At 41.0% G+C, this 15085-nt stretch overlaps 7 protein-coding genes across 7 annotated transcripts; 2 read left to right on the forward strand and 5 right to left on the reverse strand.

Annotated features, from left to right (window-relative positions):
* Positions 1 to 204: 204 nt before the first annotated feature.
* LOC134329101 (histone H4-like) lies at positions 205 to 477 on the forward strand (the record flags this gene model as incomplete). Its single annotated transcript, XM_063010349.1, has 1 exon — positions 205 to 477. A coding segment is annotated over one exon (273 nt), but the record flags the coding sequence as incomplete, so codon positions are not given.
* A 715-nt stretch (positions 478 to 1192) lies between these two features.
* LOC134329085 (histone H2B-like) lies at positions 1193 to 1573 on the forward strand. The gene has a single exon (XM_063010332.1). It carries the CDS (start codon positions 1199 to 1201, stop codon positions 1571 to 1573), a length of 375 nt encoding a protein of 124 aa, XP_062866402.1. The 5' UTR covers positions 1193 to 1198.
* Positions 1574 to 3324: 1751 nt separating this feature from the next.
* On the reverse strand, positions 3325 to 4260 carry LOC134329022 (histone H2B-like). The gene has a single exon (XM_063010265.1). It carries the CDS (start codon positions 4243 to 4245, stop codon positions 3871 to 3873), a length of 375 nt encoding a protein of 124 aa, XP_062866335.1. The 5' UTR covers positions 4246 to 4260; the 3' UTR covers positions 3325 to 3870.
* Positions 4261 to 4910: 650 nt separating this feature from the next.
* LOC134329104 (histone H4-like) lies at positions 4911 to 5177 on the reverse strand (the record flags this gene model as incomplete). Its single annotated transcript, XM_063010352.1, has 1 exon — positions 4911 to 5177. A coding segment is annotated over one exon (267 nt), but the record flags the coding sequence as incomplete, so codon positions are not given.
* A 5279-nt stretch (positions 5178 to 10456) lies between these two features.
* Positions 10457 to 11224, reverse strand: LOC134328941 (histone H3). Its single transcript, XM_063010182.1, has one exon. It carries the CDS (start codon positions 11206 to 11208, stop codon positions 10798 to 10800), a length of 411 nt encoding a protein of 136 aa, XP_062866252.1. The 5' UTR covers positions 11209 to 11224; the 3' UTR covers positions 10457 to 10797.
* A 670-nt stretch (positions 11225 to 11894) lies between these two features.
* LOC134328992 (histone H2A-like) lies at positions 11895 to 12281 on the reverse strand. The gene has a single exon (XM_063010230.1). The coding sequence runs from the start codon at positions 12279 to 12281 to the stop codon at positions 11895 to 11897; it is 387 nt and encodes a 128-aa protein (XP_062866300.1).
* A 1838-nt stretch (positions 12282 to 14119) lies between these two features.
* Positions 14120 to 14737, reverse strand: LOC134328850 (histone H1-like). Its single transcript, XM_063010082.1, has one exon. It carries the CDS (start codon positions 14735 to 14737, stop codon positions 14120 to 14122), a length of 618 nt encoding a protein of 205 aa, XP_062866152.1.
* Between the last annotated feature and the right edge of the window lie 348 nt (positions 14738 to 15085).

The raw sequence follows: 15085 nt of genomic DNA on the forward strand, positions 1-15085 counted from the left end.
TTTCAGCAGAGAATGTTTATAAAAATATAAGAACTGAACTGAAAAGAATACGAACAATGAATATTTTATTTAAGGACTCTGAATTGTGGAAGATTTTAAAATTGTAAATGATTGTCTTGATAATGTAATGTAATTTCCATGTACTCTGATGAAGTTTAAATAAAATATTAAGAAAAAAGAAAAGGCGGCAAAGGTCTTGGAAAAGGAGGCGCTAAGCGTCACCGCAAAGTTCTCCGTGATAACATCCAGGGTATTACTAAACCCGCCATCCGCCGTTTGGCTCGCCGTGGCGGTGTGAAGCGTATTTCCGGCTTGATCTACGAGGAGACCCGCGGTGTGCTCAAGGTTTTCCTGGAGAACGTCATCCGTGATGCCGTCACCTACACCGAGCACGCCAAGAGAAAGACCGTCACCGCAATGGACGTGGTGTACGCTCTGAAACGCCAGGGACGCACCCTGTACGGATTCGGGGGTTAAACGTTCAGACCTCCACGCTAACACAACGGCTCTTTTAAGAGCCACCCATATTTTCTACAAAAGAGAAGGTTCTCCTGCTTTATTATTATTATTAGTAGTAGTAGTAGTAGTACGTTCACTGATGCGTGGGTGTGCAAATCACTCGTTTAGCCCCAAAAGCATCATTCTAAGAAAAAATAACACATTCACTTATGTAGCCCTAAAAGCTTGGAATTATCATTAGTAGTTTTAGTATTACGTTTACTATCAGATCTCTCGTTTTAGCCTTCATACGGCGTGTTTGCATACTACCAATGTACAGCCATACTGTAGATTACACTACAATCATTAACACGATCTTTGTGTAAGATACAGTAAAACATTGTGCCCGAATGCTTCGCTTAAAAAACTAAACAAACAAAAAAATGAAATTGTAATTGTGATGAAATTATATACAATTTAATAAAATGTAACAAAATATTGCTATTGATTATTTTATATTCGGTTTTAAAACATGTATCGACCTCAGATTAAGCGGGAACAGACAACAAAGAACAGATTCTAGTGAATGGGGCAGAAGGGGGCGTGGAACGGTATGTTGTCTGTCCAATAGAAACCCAGGACCTTGGACCAATCAGAGTTACGTGTTCCAACTTGGCTTACTCAGCATGCAGGGTTAATAAAGCGGGCGTGTAGAGCATCTACATTCACTTGTAGTTTGTTCCAGAGAAACAGCAACATCATGCCTGAACCAGCGAAGGCCGCGCCCAAGAAGGGCTCCAAGAAAACCGTCACCAAGACCGCCGGCAAAGGAGGCAAGAAGCGCAGAAAGTCCAGGAAGGAGAGCTACGCTATCTACGTGTACAAGGTCTTGAAACAGGTCCACCCTGATACCGGGATCTCCTCCAAGGCTATGGGCATCATGAACTCCTTCGTCAACGACATTTTCGAGCGTATCGCTGGTGAGTCCTCTCGTCTGGCTCACTACAACAAGCGCTCCACCATTACCTCCAGGGAGATCCAGACCGCCGTGCGCCTGCTGCTTCCCGGTGAGCTGGCCAAGCACGCCGTGTCCGAGGGTACCAAGGCCGTCACCAAGTACACCAGCTCCAAGTAAAGCGCCTTAGTCGCTCTGGCAAACCAACGGCTCTTTTAAGAGCCACCCATCTTATCAAGTTAAGAGAATTTTCCTCGCTTTGGATAAAAGCGTCTGCTAAATGCTGAAAATGTAAATGGTGGCCAAAATGTGAAAACACACAAACAACATGTCATGTAGCTGTTACGTTCATCAGCATTTAACAGACGCTTTTATCCAAAGCGACTTACAGTACTGTGACAGTATACAATCTAAGCAATCGAGGGTTAAGGGCCTTGCTCAAGGGCCCAACAGTGGCAACCTGGCAGTGGGCTTGAACCGGAAACCTTCTGATTACTGGTCCAGTACCTTAACCGCTAGGCTACAACTGCCCTACACATGCCATACCCATGAATATGTGTTTTCTTTTATGTATGTATTTTTTTTTTATGTATTTGTGTGTGTGTGTGTGTGTGTGTGTGTGTATACACTACTAAGAAACAATATAGTATAGTAGTGTATAAACTACTAAGAAACAACAGTGCTGTAAGAACTGGTGACAAACATACACAACACAGAATTGCAGGACTGCAGTCTGAGTCCAACACTGTTTAATATCTACATAAATGAATTAGTGTGCAGCCCCCGGACTCACTCTGCAGGACGGGGAAGTAAAATTTCTACTCTATGCAGCTGCACCTAGACCTGTTGGAGCAGTACAGCCAGAACTGAGCCCCAGCAGTAAATCTGAAGAAAACTAAAATGATGGCGTTCCAAAAACAAACCTAGATGTCAGGAACACATGGCACCAGTTTACCATGGTCAGCACTCCCCTGGAGCACACAATGCAGTGCACTTACCTTGGTCTCATCATTACATTTACATTTTCAGCATTTAGCAGATGCGTTTATCCAAAGCAACGTACAGTACAGTTACAGTATACAATCTGAGCAATTGAGGGTTAAGGACCTTGCTCAAGGGCCCAACAGCAGCAACCTGGCAGTGGTGGGGCTTGAACCAGCAACCTTCTGATTACTAGTCCAGTACCCTAACCACTAGGCCACGGCTGTACGCATTACTGCATCAGGGAGTTTTAGCATGGCAGTGAATGCACTAAAGTATTGTACGTACGCAATCAGTAGGAGATTTTACAACATTGACATCCCCACCTCAGTTTGGAGTAAATTATTTGATAGTGTGATACAGCCCATTGCACTGTACAGGAGTGAAGTATGGGGTCCACTGAAATTTCACAGTTCTATTAAATGGGACAAACATCCAACAGAAACCCTGCATGCTGATTTCTGTAGAATGATTTAAGTCCTAAGAAGTGATAGAAGTCCTAAGGAAAACACCGACCATTTGGCAATATTGTTTCCTACTGTCATGCCTATAGAGCTACTTGAATCTGAATCTACATACTACATAAATAACAGCGGTCAGAAACTGAGCATCATGTTAGGAGAGGAGAATGAGAGCAGCACTGTAGCAGCTCAGTATGTATCTGCCTGCAACAATCTGAGTGACACGGACTGATACACCCGAACAGAGGAACAGTCTGAATTAACCCACAAAGAGAAAGTGTTCCATATATACATGTGTTTATTTTATTACATTTTATAGTTTTAATTTATATTTCCATATTTTTTTCCTGTATATACATTCATATTCTGTCTTTTCAATGCTTTGGCAATACTGTTAGTACTACAACAGTCACGCTAATAAAGCTCTTGGAATAAAATAGAAAGAGAAAAAACAGATATAGAGATAAAGATTTTTTTTTTATTGTTGTATGGTTATTTATAATTAATATATATATATATATATATATTACATACATATAGTAGTACTTTATATTAGCAGTAGTGGGGTTTTTTTCTCTGTTGTATTTGTTCTTGTTTTAGGCCAGCAATCCTGTGATTTTTTTTTTATTTTTGCTCTTCTTCTTCTTCTGTTATTATGACATTATCATCATCATCAGCATCATCACTAAACATGGACATATAGTCCAATGACAACTTGTCACACATGAGGCACATGAACCACGTGGCGGAGAGATCAAGGAGTCTCTCTCTACGGCTGAGTGCTTCATAATATCTTAGTACAGTGACATTTGATTCTGCGTGTTATTCTAAACTCACCACATAGTGGCAGTCAGGGCCCAAAAACAGTAATATATTAATAAATAAATAAGGTATTACAAACATGGAAAGCTACCGAAATGCAGTGGGAATAATATATTTGAATATAATACTTAAAAAAAGAGAAAAATTCTCTTAACTTGATAAGATGGGTGGCTCTTAAAAGAGCCGTTGGTTTGCCAGAGCGACTAAGGCGCTTTACTTGGAGCTGGTGTACTTGGTGACGGCCTTGGTACCCTCGGACACGGCGTGCTTGGCCAGCTCACCGGGAAGCAGCAGGCGCACGGCGGTCTGGATCTCCCTGGAGGTAATGGTGGAGCGCTTGTTGTAGTGAGCCAGACGAGAGGACTCACCAGCGATACGCTCGAAAATGTCGTTGACGAAGGAGTTCATGATGCCCATAGCCTTGGAGGAGATCCCGGTATCAGGGTGGACCTGTTTCAGGACCTTGTACACGTAGATAGCGTAGCTCTCCTTCCTGGCCTTTCTGCGCTTCTTGCCTCCTTTGCCGGCGGTCTTGGGGACGGTTTTCTTGGAGCCCTTCTTGGGCGCGGCCTTCGCTGGTTCGGGCATGATGCTGCTGTTTCCTCTAGAACAAACTGCAAGTGACTGTAGACGCTCTACACGCCCACTTTATTAACCCTGCATGCTGAGTAAGACAAGTTGGAACACGTAACTCTGATTGGTCCAAGGTCCTGGGTTTCTATTGGACAGACAACATACCGTTCCACGCCCCCTTCTGCCCCATTCACTAGAATCTGTTCTTTGTTGTCTGTTCCCGCTTAATCTGAGGTCGATATATGTTTTAAAACCGAATATAAAAGAATCAATAGCAATATTTTGTTACATTTTATTAAATTTTATATAATATATATATAGATATATATATATTATACATACACAGATCGATCAATTTCATTTTTTTGTTTGCTTATTTTTTTAAGCGAAGCATTCGGGCACAATGTTTTACTGTATCTTACACAGAGATCGTGTTAATGATTGTAGTGTAACCTACAGTATGGCTGTACATTGGTAGTATGCAAACACGCCGTATGACTACTAACTACTAATAATAATTCCAAGCTTTTAGGGCTACATAAGTGAATGTGTTATTTTTTCTTAGAATGATGCTACTAATAAAAATAACAATATTAATAATAAAGCAGGAGGAATTTCTTTTGTAGAAAATATGTGTGGCTCTTAAAAGAACCGTTGTGTTAGCGTGGAGGTCTGAACGTTTAACCCCCGAATCCGTACAGGGTGCGTCCCTGGCGTTTCAGAGCGTACACCACGTCCATTGCGGTGACGGTCTTTCTCTTGGCGTGCTCGGTGTAGGTGACGGCATCACGGATGACGTTCTCAAGGAACACCTTGAGCACACCGCGAGTCTCCTCGTAGATCAAGCCGGAAATACGCTTCACACCGCCACGGCGAGCCAAACGGCGGATGGCGGGTTTAGTAATACCCTGGATGTTATCACGGAGAACTTTGCGGTGACGCTTAGCGCCTCCTTTTCCAAGACCTTTGCCGCCTTTTCTTTTTTTTTTATCTTTTTTAATATTTTATTTAAACTTCATCAGAGTACATGGAAATTACATTACATTATCAAGACAATCATTTACAATTTTAAAATCTTCCACAATTCAGAGTCCTTAAATAAAACATTCATTGTTCTTATTTTTTTCAGTTCAGTTCTTATATTTTTATAAACATTCTCTGCTGAAACAAATTGTTGGTCAATAGTCATTCTGCATCTTGTTTTCCATAATTTAGACTTCACAATACACAGTACTAACCACAAGAAGTCATGTTTATCTTTAGGCATGATTTCATCAAAAATACCGAAACAGACGGACTTCATATGAATTTTAATCTCAAGACCTAAATTTTCCATTTTGCTCCATACTTCTTGGGAACGATAACACACTAGAAGAAAATGTTCTAAAGTTTCCTCTGTCTGGCATTTTGCCGCCTTTTCCTCTTCCGGACATCGTTACTGCTCTCGTCGAGATGAAGCGAGTCAATGCAGGACGAGCGTTCACAGCGAGCCTGTTATTTCCCTCTACCGGACCTAGTTGAAGACGATGAGGCGGAGTTAAGCAGCGACCGCCCACTGTGACCGCAGCTGCTCGGAGTAGGCCTCATGTAAAGCGCGTAACTTAATACCTCCACTGTTTTATCCTCACAGTGAATCGGTCCACAATCGATATCACATATTCGATTCCACATCGATTCCACATCGTATTCCACATGACATATTTTTCTGTAACTAATGTTTAATGTTAAAACAATTTTTTTTAAACATGTTGTGCCAGAAGAAAGAAATACAAACAAATAAACAACCCTAAACCCTATGCAACCTTAAACCTTATTACAATGTACTATAATCGCCATGTTTGTCGCATTTTTTTATATTGTTCAATTAGGTGGGACAAAAAGCCATTAGATGCATGACAATGTAGCCAAAAAAAAACATTAGGAATACGGAAAGACGGTGTGGGAGAATACAGCAGTGTATAATCAAAAAATCATATTAGTTCAAATCAGTACAGTTGTAGTGAATATTAAATTTTAAACAAACAAATAGCTTTAGAAACTTTTCAGTGCTTGTGAAAGTAGCATTAGAGACACGTTATGATAAAAACAAAGATCTAAAACACCTGCAGCAGTGTAGGAGGAGGTGTAGGGTAAATAAAACATGAGGGTAAAATTGTGTTGGAATGTGTAATATATAAATGGACAACGCCAATGTTTGTTGCTAGCTTTTGCAGATGTGTGAGTGTGTGTGTGTGTGTGTGTGTGAGTGTGCTGGATCTGCTAGAGAAGTTCTGTCAGACCTGGGCCCTGACAGTAAATCCTGATAAATCTAAAATCATGATCTTCCAAAAGAAAGCCAGATCTCAGGAGAGCAGGTACACTTTCAATCTAGGAGACACCGCCCTAGACCACACCCTTTCTTATGATTACCTGGGGCTCAAAATCAGCACCTCAGGAGGCTTCGGTCTGGCAGTGGATGCACTGAAACAGAAGGCCTGCAGAGCCCTCTATTCAATTAAAAACAAATTCATTAAGATTGACATCCCAATTGGAATCTGGTTAAAGATCTTTGACAGTATAATCCTGCCCATTGCGCTATACGGTAGTGAAGTATGGGGTCCACTCAGTCATCATGACTACACTAGATGGGACAAGCATCCCACTGAAGTCCTGCATGCAGAATTCTGCAGAATGATTTTAAACCCAACCAAAGCATGCAGGGCTGAATTAGGTCGATACCCATTAATTATTAATGTTGATAAAAGAGCCCTTAAATTCTGGATGCACCTAAAATCCAGTCCCACAACAAGCCTGCAGTTTCAGGCACTCCAATCCCAAGAGCTCTACCCTGAAAAGAGTCCCCTGTGTCAGCTGGTCCAGAGACTGCCCAACACTCTGACCCCTAACAACCCCAACTCTCTGACCAGCACTGCTTCCCAAACACCAATCAGGATCACCCAAATTATCAAACACCTCAAAAATACTTATCTGGAACATTGGACAACCAAAACTCAATCCCAAAATAGACTAAACTGCTATCTGACCCTAAAACATGAATTCAACCTGGCCACGTATCTCCTCACTGTCCAAGATACGAAGCAGAGACACATTCTCACCAAATACAGACTGAGTGACCACAGCCTGGCCATCGAGAGAGGCAGGTTAAAAAGTCCTGGATCCCCAGAGAGGAGAGACTGTGTGGTCACTGCAGGACAGGTGAGGTTGAGACAGAGGTGCACTTGCTTCTAAACTGCCCAAAATACACAACAATCAGAAACAAATATTATAATCAGTTAGAAAGAGAGGTGAGCGGCTTCAGATCGCCGACAGACAGCCAGAAACTGGCCATTACATTAGGAGAGGGACCATCAGCCTCCACTGCAGCCAAATATGTACATGAGTGTCACACACTCCGGGACAGTGAGTGAAACACCAGATAATACCCCCCCCCACCCCCACACACCACAAACCCACCAAACACACATCACACACACATCACACACACACCACACACACACACACATAGTAATATTTTCTCTTTTTTTGTGTGAATGATTGTCTAATTATATAATGAATATTTTCTTACCATTTTTTTCTATATATACACCTGTTTTTTTTTCTTTTGTAAATATTTATATATACTACTGTATATGTATGCTTTGACAATACAAATATAGAAATTTGTCATGTCAATAAAGCAAATTCAATTGAATTGAATTGAGAGAGAGAGAGAGAGAGAGAGAGAGAGAGAGAGAGAGAGAGAGAGAATAAAAAAAAAAAAAGTAAAATAGGTGGATATTTACATTTTCAGCAGACGCCTTTATCCAAAACGACTTACATTACAGTTACAGTCTGAGCAATTGAGGGTTAAGAGCCTTGCTCAAGGGCCCAGCAGTGATAACCTAGCAGTGTTGATGCTTGAACTGGCCTAGTACCTTAATTACTAGGCTACAGCTGGCCCTGGATATGTGTCACCTGGACTGCTAGAGCCATAGATGTTTTGTTAAAGTGGGTGTTAGGGTCATGAATGAGTGAATAACTAAATAACTACATAAACAATGAACACATTAAACAAATAAAAACATAAAAAATGTGTAAAGCAGTGTTTGGATTTGTCTGTGCTGAACAATACTGATGCAAGTCTTTATAAGTGAGATCTGTGTTAAAAATGTGTTTGTATATTTCACTGTATTGTGAGAAATGGGAAGTTATAAGTCATATTCTGCTAAAGCATAACGTTTCATAAACATATTTCAGTCAGACACATCTTGATTAAAGTGAAAGTGTTCAAAGCTGTGTATCAATAAAATCCAAATAAGTGAATGAAGACATTTTATGTTTCAGTGTTAGCTGTGTTAAAGTTATTTCTGAGTTTTAAAAGGAATTATTTAACAAAAAAAAGTGCATCTTAATAAGTGAGATGTATCAGATAAAAAAAAAAAACTTAAAATAGACTTGAATCTGTTGTGTAAGTGTAGGAGCCATGTGTTGTTTTAGAAATAAGTCAGTGTGTGTGAACTCAAATTAATTAATGAATTTATTTATTTTTATTTTTTATGGGGGGTGGTGGACTGGTTTTTTTTTTATTTCCCTCTCAGTTTATGATTTAGGTGTGTGCGAGTGTATCCATCTTCACCGTAATGTGTTAGCGAATAGAGCTGTAAGTGCAAAAGATAGAAACTGTGATTTCTTAACAAGACACGGGCGTCTATTTATTTACTGAAGTCAGAAGTAAAGCTGTTTAGGGTTTACAATTTAAATCCCCATTACGGTACTAAACACTGTGAAATACAAGAATGTGAACAATGTACAACATTCAGGTGTGAAGCTTTGCTAGTTCAAATACAAAAGCAACAAAATCTTTTTATAGCTCTTTATGTACTTTTTGGAAATCACAAAGCTGCTCTTGACTGCTTCAAAGGACTGAAAAACAGCAAATGAAGTCATTAAGTTCCAAAAGTTATAGAAAAAAGATTTTGTGTATTGTTAATGTGAAAACCTACACTTTTTATGCCCACCTGTTTTCGTGAAAGTAAATTAAGTTACCTAATTTGGGTTAGATATATGTTGGGGTTATATTAGTTTAGGTTAGAAATAACTTGGGGTTATCCTAATTAGAGTTAGAAGGAGGTTGGGCTTAAATTGGACTCAACAGATATCATCTGTGCTGCCTCGGAACACAAGGCACATCTGGAGGTGATGAACCACACCTGGGTCCTCATGCCTTCAGATCAGGTAGCGAGAACAATGAGTGCCAGCCTGAGTGTGAGTACCAGCCGGAGAACCTGCAAACGGAGACAAAAACCCGTCAGAAATGGGAGTCGGTGCTGCGGGACTCAGAGGGCAAAGGTTAAAGTTACACACACACAGTGGCGGCTCAAACACATGAATTACCAAATTAGAAAAGGCATGAATGTGAATACGGTTGTTTTATTGCCATTATTACAATAACCAGTCTTATGGTTAACATTCAATATTCTGCTCATTCCTGATGCCTTCATCCAGCGTGTTTACATTCTACCAATGTACAGCCATACTGTAGATTACACTACAATCAGTTAATACCATCTCTGTGTAAAATACAGACTGTGTACACCGTGCAACACCAACGCCACTAAATCCTCCTAACAATTTTTATATTACATAAAAATACATTAAAATATACATACATAAAAGAAAACACACACATACACACACATAAACACACAGATTTAGTTCGTGTTTTCACATTTTGGCCACGAGATGGAAGAAACGCTCCACTAACCGTCTATTGGTTCTCCATAACATTATAATTACAGTTACTACTACTACTACCATCACCAATAATACTATTATTACAACAACTATAATAGAAATAAAAATCATTATTATGAGTAATTATGATTATTTACACTTAATATTATACAGTATATCTGTTCTAAAATGTCTCTAATTACCCTGTGTTGAGTACTTAGAATAGTATTTTATTATTGATTTATTACTCTGAATAATAATTACTGATTATTAATCTTCTTTTTCTTTGCATTAGTAGCGTAATATTTTAACCACTGCTGCAATGTACCGCTCCTTCTTACTTACCGTCATGTTTGTGTTGTTACTCTACTACTCATAACGACTATATTACTCTTACTAACTCAATGCTTTATAGAACCCCATAAACATACACCACTATGAACATTATTAATCATGTGTTATAAGACACCACCTGCCAACAAGGACGGATCAAGGATAGTCTGGGCCCCTGGGCAAAGAGTTTTGGGCCAGGGCCCCCTGACCTCAAGGGCCCCTGGGCGCTGGCCCGGTCAGTAATCCAGCCATGCCTGCCAATCTTTAATCTGCTGTACTTATATAACCGTGTTTATAATTGTTGTAAGAACATGTAAAGTACATCTCTACTAACAGAAACACATTAAACAGTTTTTCCTAATATTTATAACTGATAAATATAACTAAATTATAACTCGGAACACGCACACACAATGGAACAATAAATAAATAAAAACACTTTATGAAAGTGCTTATTTCAGTGGAAGCATGTAAGTGGCTCTTAAAAGAGCCTTTGGGGATAACTGGATGGAGTGGGTTTGTTTAAGCACGCTCTCCGCGAATACGGCGGGCCAGCTGGATGTCCTTAGGCATGATGGTCACCCTCTTGGCATGGATGGCGCACAGGTTGGTGTCCTCGAACAGACCGACCAGGTAAGCCTCACTGGCCTCCTGCAGAGCCATGACGGCAGAACTCTGGAAGCGCAGATCGGTCTTAAAGTCCTGAGCGATCTCTCTAACCAGGCGCTGGAAGGGCAGCTTACGGATGAGCAGCTCAGTGGACTTCTGATAACGGCGGATTTCACGCAGAGCCACGGTACCTGGCCTGTAACGGTGAGGTTTCTTCACACCGCCAGTAGCTGGGGCGCTCTTGCGGGCAGCCTTAGTGGCGAGCTGCTTCCTCGGCGCCTTACCACCGGTGGATTTACGAGCGGTCTGCTTGGTTCTTGCCATCGCGTCAGGAACTCTGCACTTCACCAACTGTAGAACAGAATATGTTAGCCCGCCCAACACGCTCTATTTAAGTACCACAGCCGCTCCGCGCTCATTGGGCGTCTTGATGACGCACTTTTCTCATTGGACGAACGTGTTTACGTTAAATGTCGCTTACTGGTCGGTGTTCTGCCACTGCCTCGTTTCAGAAAACATAATATTTCCTCCATGCTGTTGGCGGGATTTATAATACTTTCCTTTGTTTCTTTGTGCTTTTAAAACACAGCCTACAATCGCATTTAAAGTATATACCTTTTTAAAAAATATATTATTGATTATTTCGTTCATTTTGCTTATTATTAGCATTATTATTATTTTTGTTCCATGTGTATTACACAAACACGTTTGTTGCACCACTTTTAATTGTCTGTATTGTTGGTTTTGCTTCTGCAAGCGATATAAAACTTCACTTATGTATACATATAATGTAGCCTATGTATATAGAGACATATGTAAAGATAGAGAACAAATAAATCGTACATATTGATTTGTTAATTTTACCATGTCATAAATCATGTGAGTTTTATGCCGTGTGAATCTATGAAACGATATTAAATTTGTTTACACATTATCTGGGGAAATTGCACTTTTTCTGTGGAAATGGGTGGCTCTTAAAAGAGCCTTTTGGTTAGAACACGAGAGCGACTTCACTTGGCCTTGGCTACTTTCTCGGTCTTCTTGGGTAACAGAACAGCCTGGATGTTAGGCAGCACACCGCCCTGAGCGATGGTTACACCTCCAAGCAGTCTGTTCAACTCCTCGTCGTTACGCACGGCCAACTGCAGATGACGAGGGATGATACGAGACTTCTTGTTATCTCTGGCGGCGTTACCAGCCAACTCGAGGATCTCAGCGGTCAGATACTCCAGCACGGCAGCCAAGTAGACAGGAGCACCAGCTCCCACACGGTGGGCGTAATTACCCTTACGTAGCAGTCTGTGAACACGGCCCACGGGGAACTGAAGGCCGGCACGGGATGAACGAGTCTTGGCCTTAGCTCTAGTCTTACCACCGGTCTTCCCGCGACCACTCATTTTGATGATCAGATGCGTTCGTCGAACAAAACTGAAGTAAGCTGGGAGAGCGCTCGAAACGGTATGATATAGGCAAACTGCCTCTCTCCTATTGGCTTAGAGCGAAGGCACAGCTGAGCCAATCCTAAACGCGCCGTCATGTCCCAGGGAAACACATACACGCCCCCTCACATATTGCCCCGCCCAGAGCCGTAGATAGAGAGAGTTGCGACACTCCTTGATCTCGCCGCTACGCGGTCACGTGGTTCATGTAACCCTCAATAGTTCCAAACAAACCCGGCGCTGTCATGTTCTCAAATGGGACAGGCAGCAGTAAATGAAATATTAAACGGCAAATAATAAACATTTGTACAATTTCTGGGTATTTTCAACTGCGTTTACATTTACTGCATCTGCTTTAATGTCAATTTGGTATATAAAGTGGAAGATTGATGTTTATAATGACTTGTTAATAGGTCGTTCTTGTTAACACACAGTACATTATATTAGCATACATTACATAATGCGATATCCTTAAGTAGTAGAGACAATATACAGTATAGACATTAAAGTTTTTTATGTTTTGATTTTTGCATAAACTAATCTCCCTTCACTTTCCTGAGGATTCATAATAATAATCATTTTTGCTAAACACTAAGTCATGTGCTGGATTCATAAGGTTTACCTGCACTGAATGAACAGATTGATAAACACATTACCGTACCAAAAACATTATAGTGCAGGTACATGAAAAAGCATTCATTCATCTCTTATTTCATGAGTGATTAATAATTGATTCCTACATGTAATACATTAATGAATTCATTATGAATATGCACTAGTTCATTTTGTCTAATGTAAGTGGTGGACAAGGTAGACAAACCATGTAGTTGAGTTAAAGTAGAGATATCCAAGGTAACATATTACTCCAGTAAAAGTAGTAGTAAAAGTAAAAATACTCTTTACCTCCACTAAAGTACTAAACTAAATTTACCTTCAAATGTACTTAAGTATGAAAGTAAAAGTATAATGATTTATTGTGGTTCTAATGTTTTATGATCATTTCTGTAACAAGAATCTTGATTAATCAACTCATTTTAGGTGAAAAGACTCGTGTGTCATTAATTAAGCTTAACTGACTAAGCTAAATTGGGTTATACCTATTAATTAAGATAAACATGTAACATTTAGTGCTGAGCAAATGCTAAACAATAACAGTATTAAGTATATTAATGACATTAAATTCATAATTTTTTTAAAACAAAGCAACATACAGCTAAAAATGTTTGATAAGTAGTGGAAATGAATGGGGCTCTATGGGTTGTTTGGAACTATACAGAGCTCCACAACCCGGAAGCTGGGCAGAAAAAATGTCCCGCCCCCTTTCCAACGGTTCCCTATGGGAGTGTCGCCACTCTGTTCTCTCTACCGCTCTGGCCCCGCCCATCCCCCCTCTCTTCTCCTCCGTTCTCCCGCCCGTGTAATGTATGATACAGAAAAGCTTCTCTTAAGCATCAATTACATTATATTATGTCACAATAACATTTACACTAACAATTACACTATGTAAGGAGCTCATATACGTAAATTCACATACATATACACATTTATACGGACAGTTTTATGAGTATGTGTGACAAAATCATTAATACACATAAAACAAGACCAGTTATACTTAGTGTTTTTAACTCCTTGCTTATCACTCTTTCCACAAAATATGTTTGTATGAATAGTTGTATGTTTGCATGCATGCTTATATGTATGTATGAGTTTAGGAAACGCGACTCTTCATGGGAAGATATAGGTGGCTCTTAAAAGAGCCGTTTTAAGAAAACGAAGTTAATAAAACATAAACATGTTTACTTCTTCTTGGGTGCAGCTTTTTTGGCCTTGGCCGCTTTGGGTTTAGCGGTCTTGGGTTTGGCTGCCTTGGCTTTTTTAGGACTCTTGGCTGCCTTCTTGGGGGTCGCCGGCTTCTTAGCTTTCTTGGGGCTCTTGGTGGCTTTCTTAGCGGCAGCAGCGGGTTTCTTGACCTTCTTGGGGGACTTCTTAGCGGCGGGCTTCTTGGCTGTTACCTTCTTGGGCTTCTTTGCAGCGGCGGGTTTCTTTGCGGCCTTTTTCACTTTAGGAGCGGCGGCTTTTTTGACCGCGGGCTTCTTCGCCTCGGTCTGCTTCTTGTTGAGCTTGAAAGAGCCTGAGGCGCCGGTGCCCTTGGTCTGCACCAGGATGTCCTTGGTCACCAGGCTTTTGACGGCGAGTTTGACGCGGGAGTTGTTCTTCTCCACGTCGTACCCACCTGCAGACAGAGCTTTCTTCAGGGCGGCCAGGGACACGCCGCTCCTCTCCTTGGAAGCGGAAACAGCTTTGACGATCAGCTCACCGACGCTGGGACCCGCTTTCTTCGGTTTGGCCGCGGTCTTCTTTTTAGGAGCCTTGGCGGGGGCCGAGCTGGCCGGTGCTGGAGCTTCTTCTACCATCGTTGTAGGAGCTAAAACGGCGCTAAGAAAGAGCGAGTGAAGCGCTGTGCTCTGTTGTACAGAGATTCCTCCCTCTTACGAGAGGGGGCGGGGCTTTATAGCACACATGAGAACTGTGTAGACTCAACTCGGCCAGCGCAGCGTCTGTGTGCTTCCGTGACACATGCGCACTTGTGTTTTCTCATGGCAAAAAGAGATTAAAATACAAGTCCTGATATAAAATGCGAGGTAATAAAGTGCACGTCGGCCGAACATAAGTTATCTCGTTCATGTAAAAGCCCGCAAAGGGAACCTAACGATGCTCTGTTTCCTTGTGTTCTGCTAAAACAGCACACCGCTCCTGATGCG

Source organism: Trichomycterus rosablanca, chromosome 15 (assembly GCF_030014385.1).
Source record: "Trichomycterus rosablanca isolate fTriRos1 chromosome 15, fTriRos1.hap1, whole genome shotgun sequence".
NCBI lineage: Eukaryota > Metazoa > Chordata > Actinopteri > Siluriformes > Trichomycteridae > Trichomycterus > Trichomycterus rosablanca.

Bases quoted from the DNA above. Each gene is read 5' to 3' on its own strand.
- LOC134329085 (XM_063010332.1), top strand. From the start codon at position 1,199: ATGCCTGAACCAGCGAAGGCCGCGCCCAAGAAGGGCTCCAAGAAAACC.
- LOC134328850 (XM_063010082.1), bottom strand. From the start codon at position 14,737: ATGGTAGAAGAAGCTCCAGCACCGGCCAGCTCGGCCCCCGCCAAGGCT.
- LOC134329022 (XM_063010265.1), bottom strand. From the start codon at position 4,245: ATGCCCGAACCAGCGAAGGCCGCGCCCAAGAAGGGCTCCAAGAAAACC.
- LOC134328941 (XM_063010182.1), bottom strand. From the start codon at position 11,208: ATGGCAAGAACCAAGCAGACCGCTCGTAAATCCACCGGTGGTAAGGCG.
- LOC134328992 (XM_063010230.1), bottom strand. From the start codon at position 12,281: ATGAGTGGTCGCGGGAAGACCGGTGGTAAGACTAGAGCTAAGGCCAAG.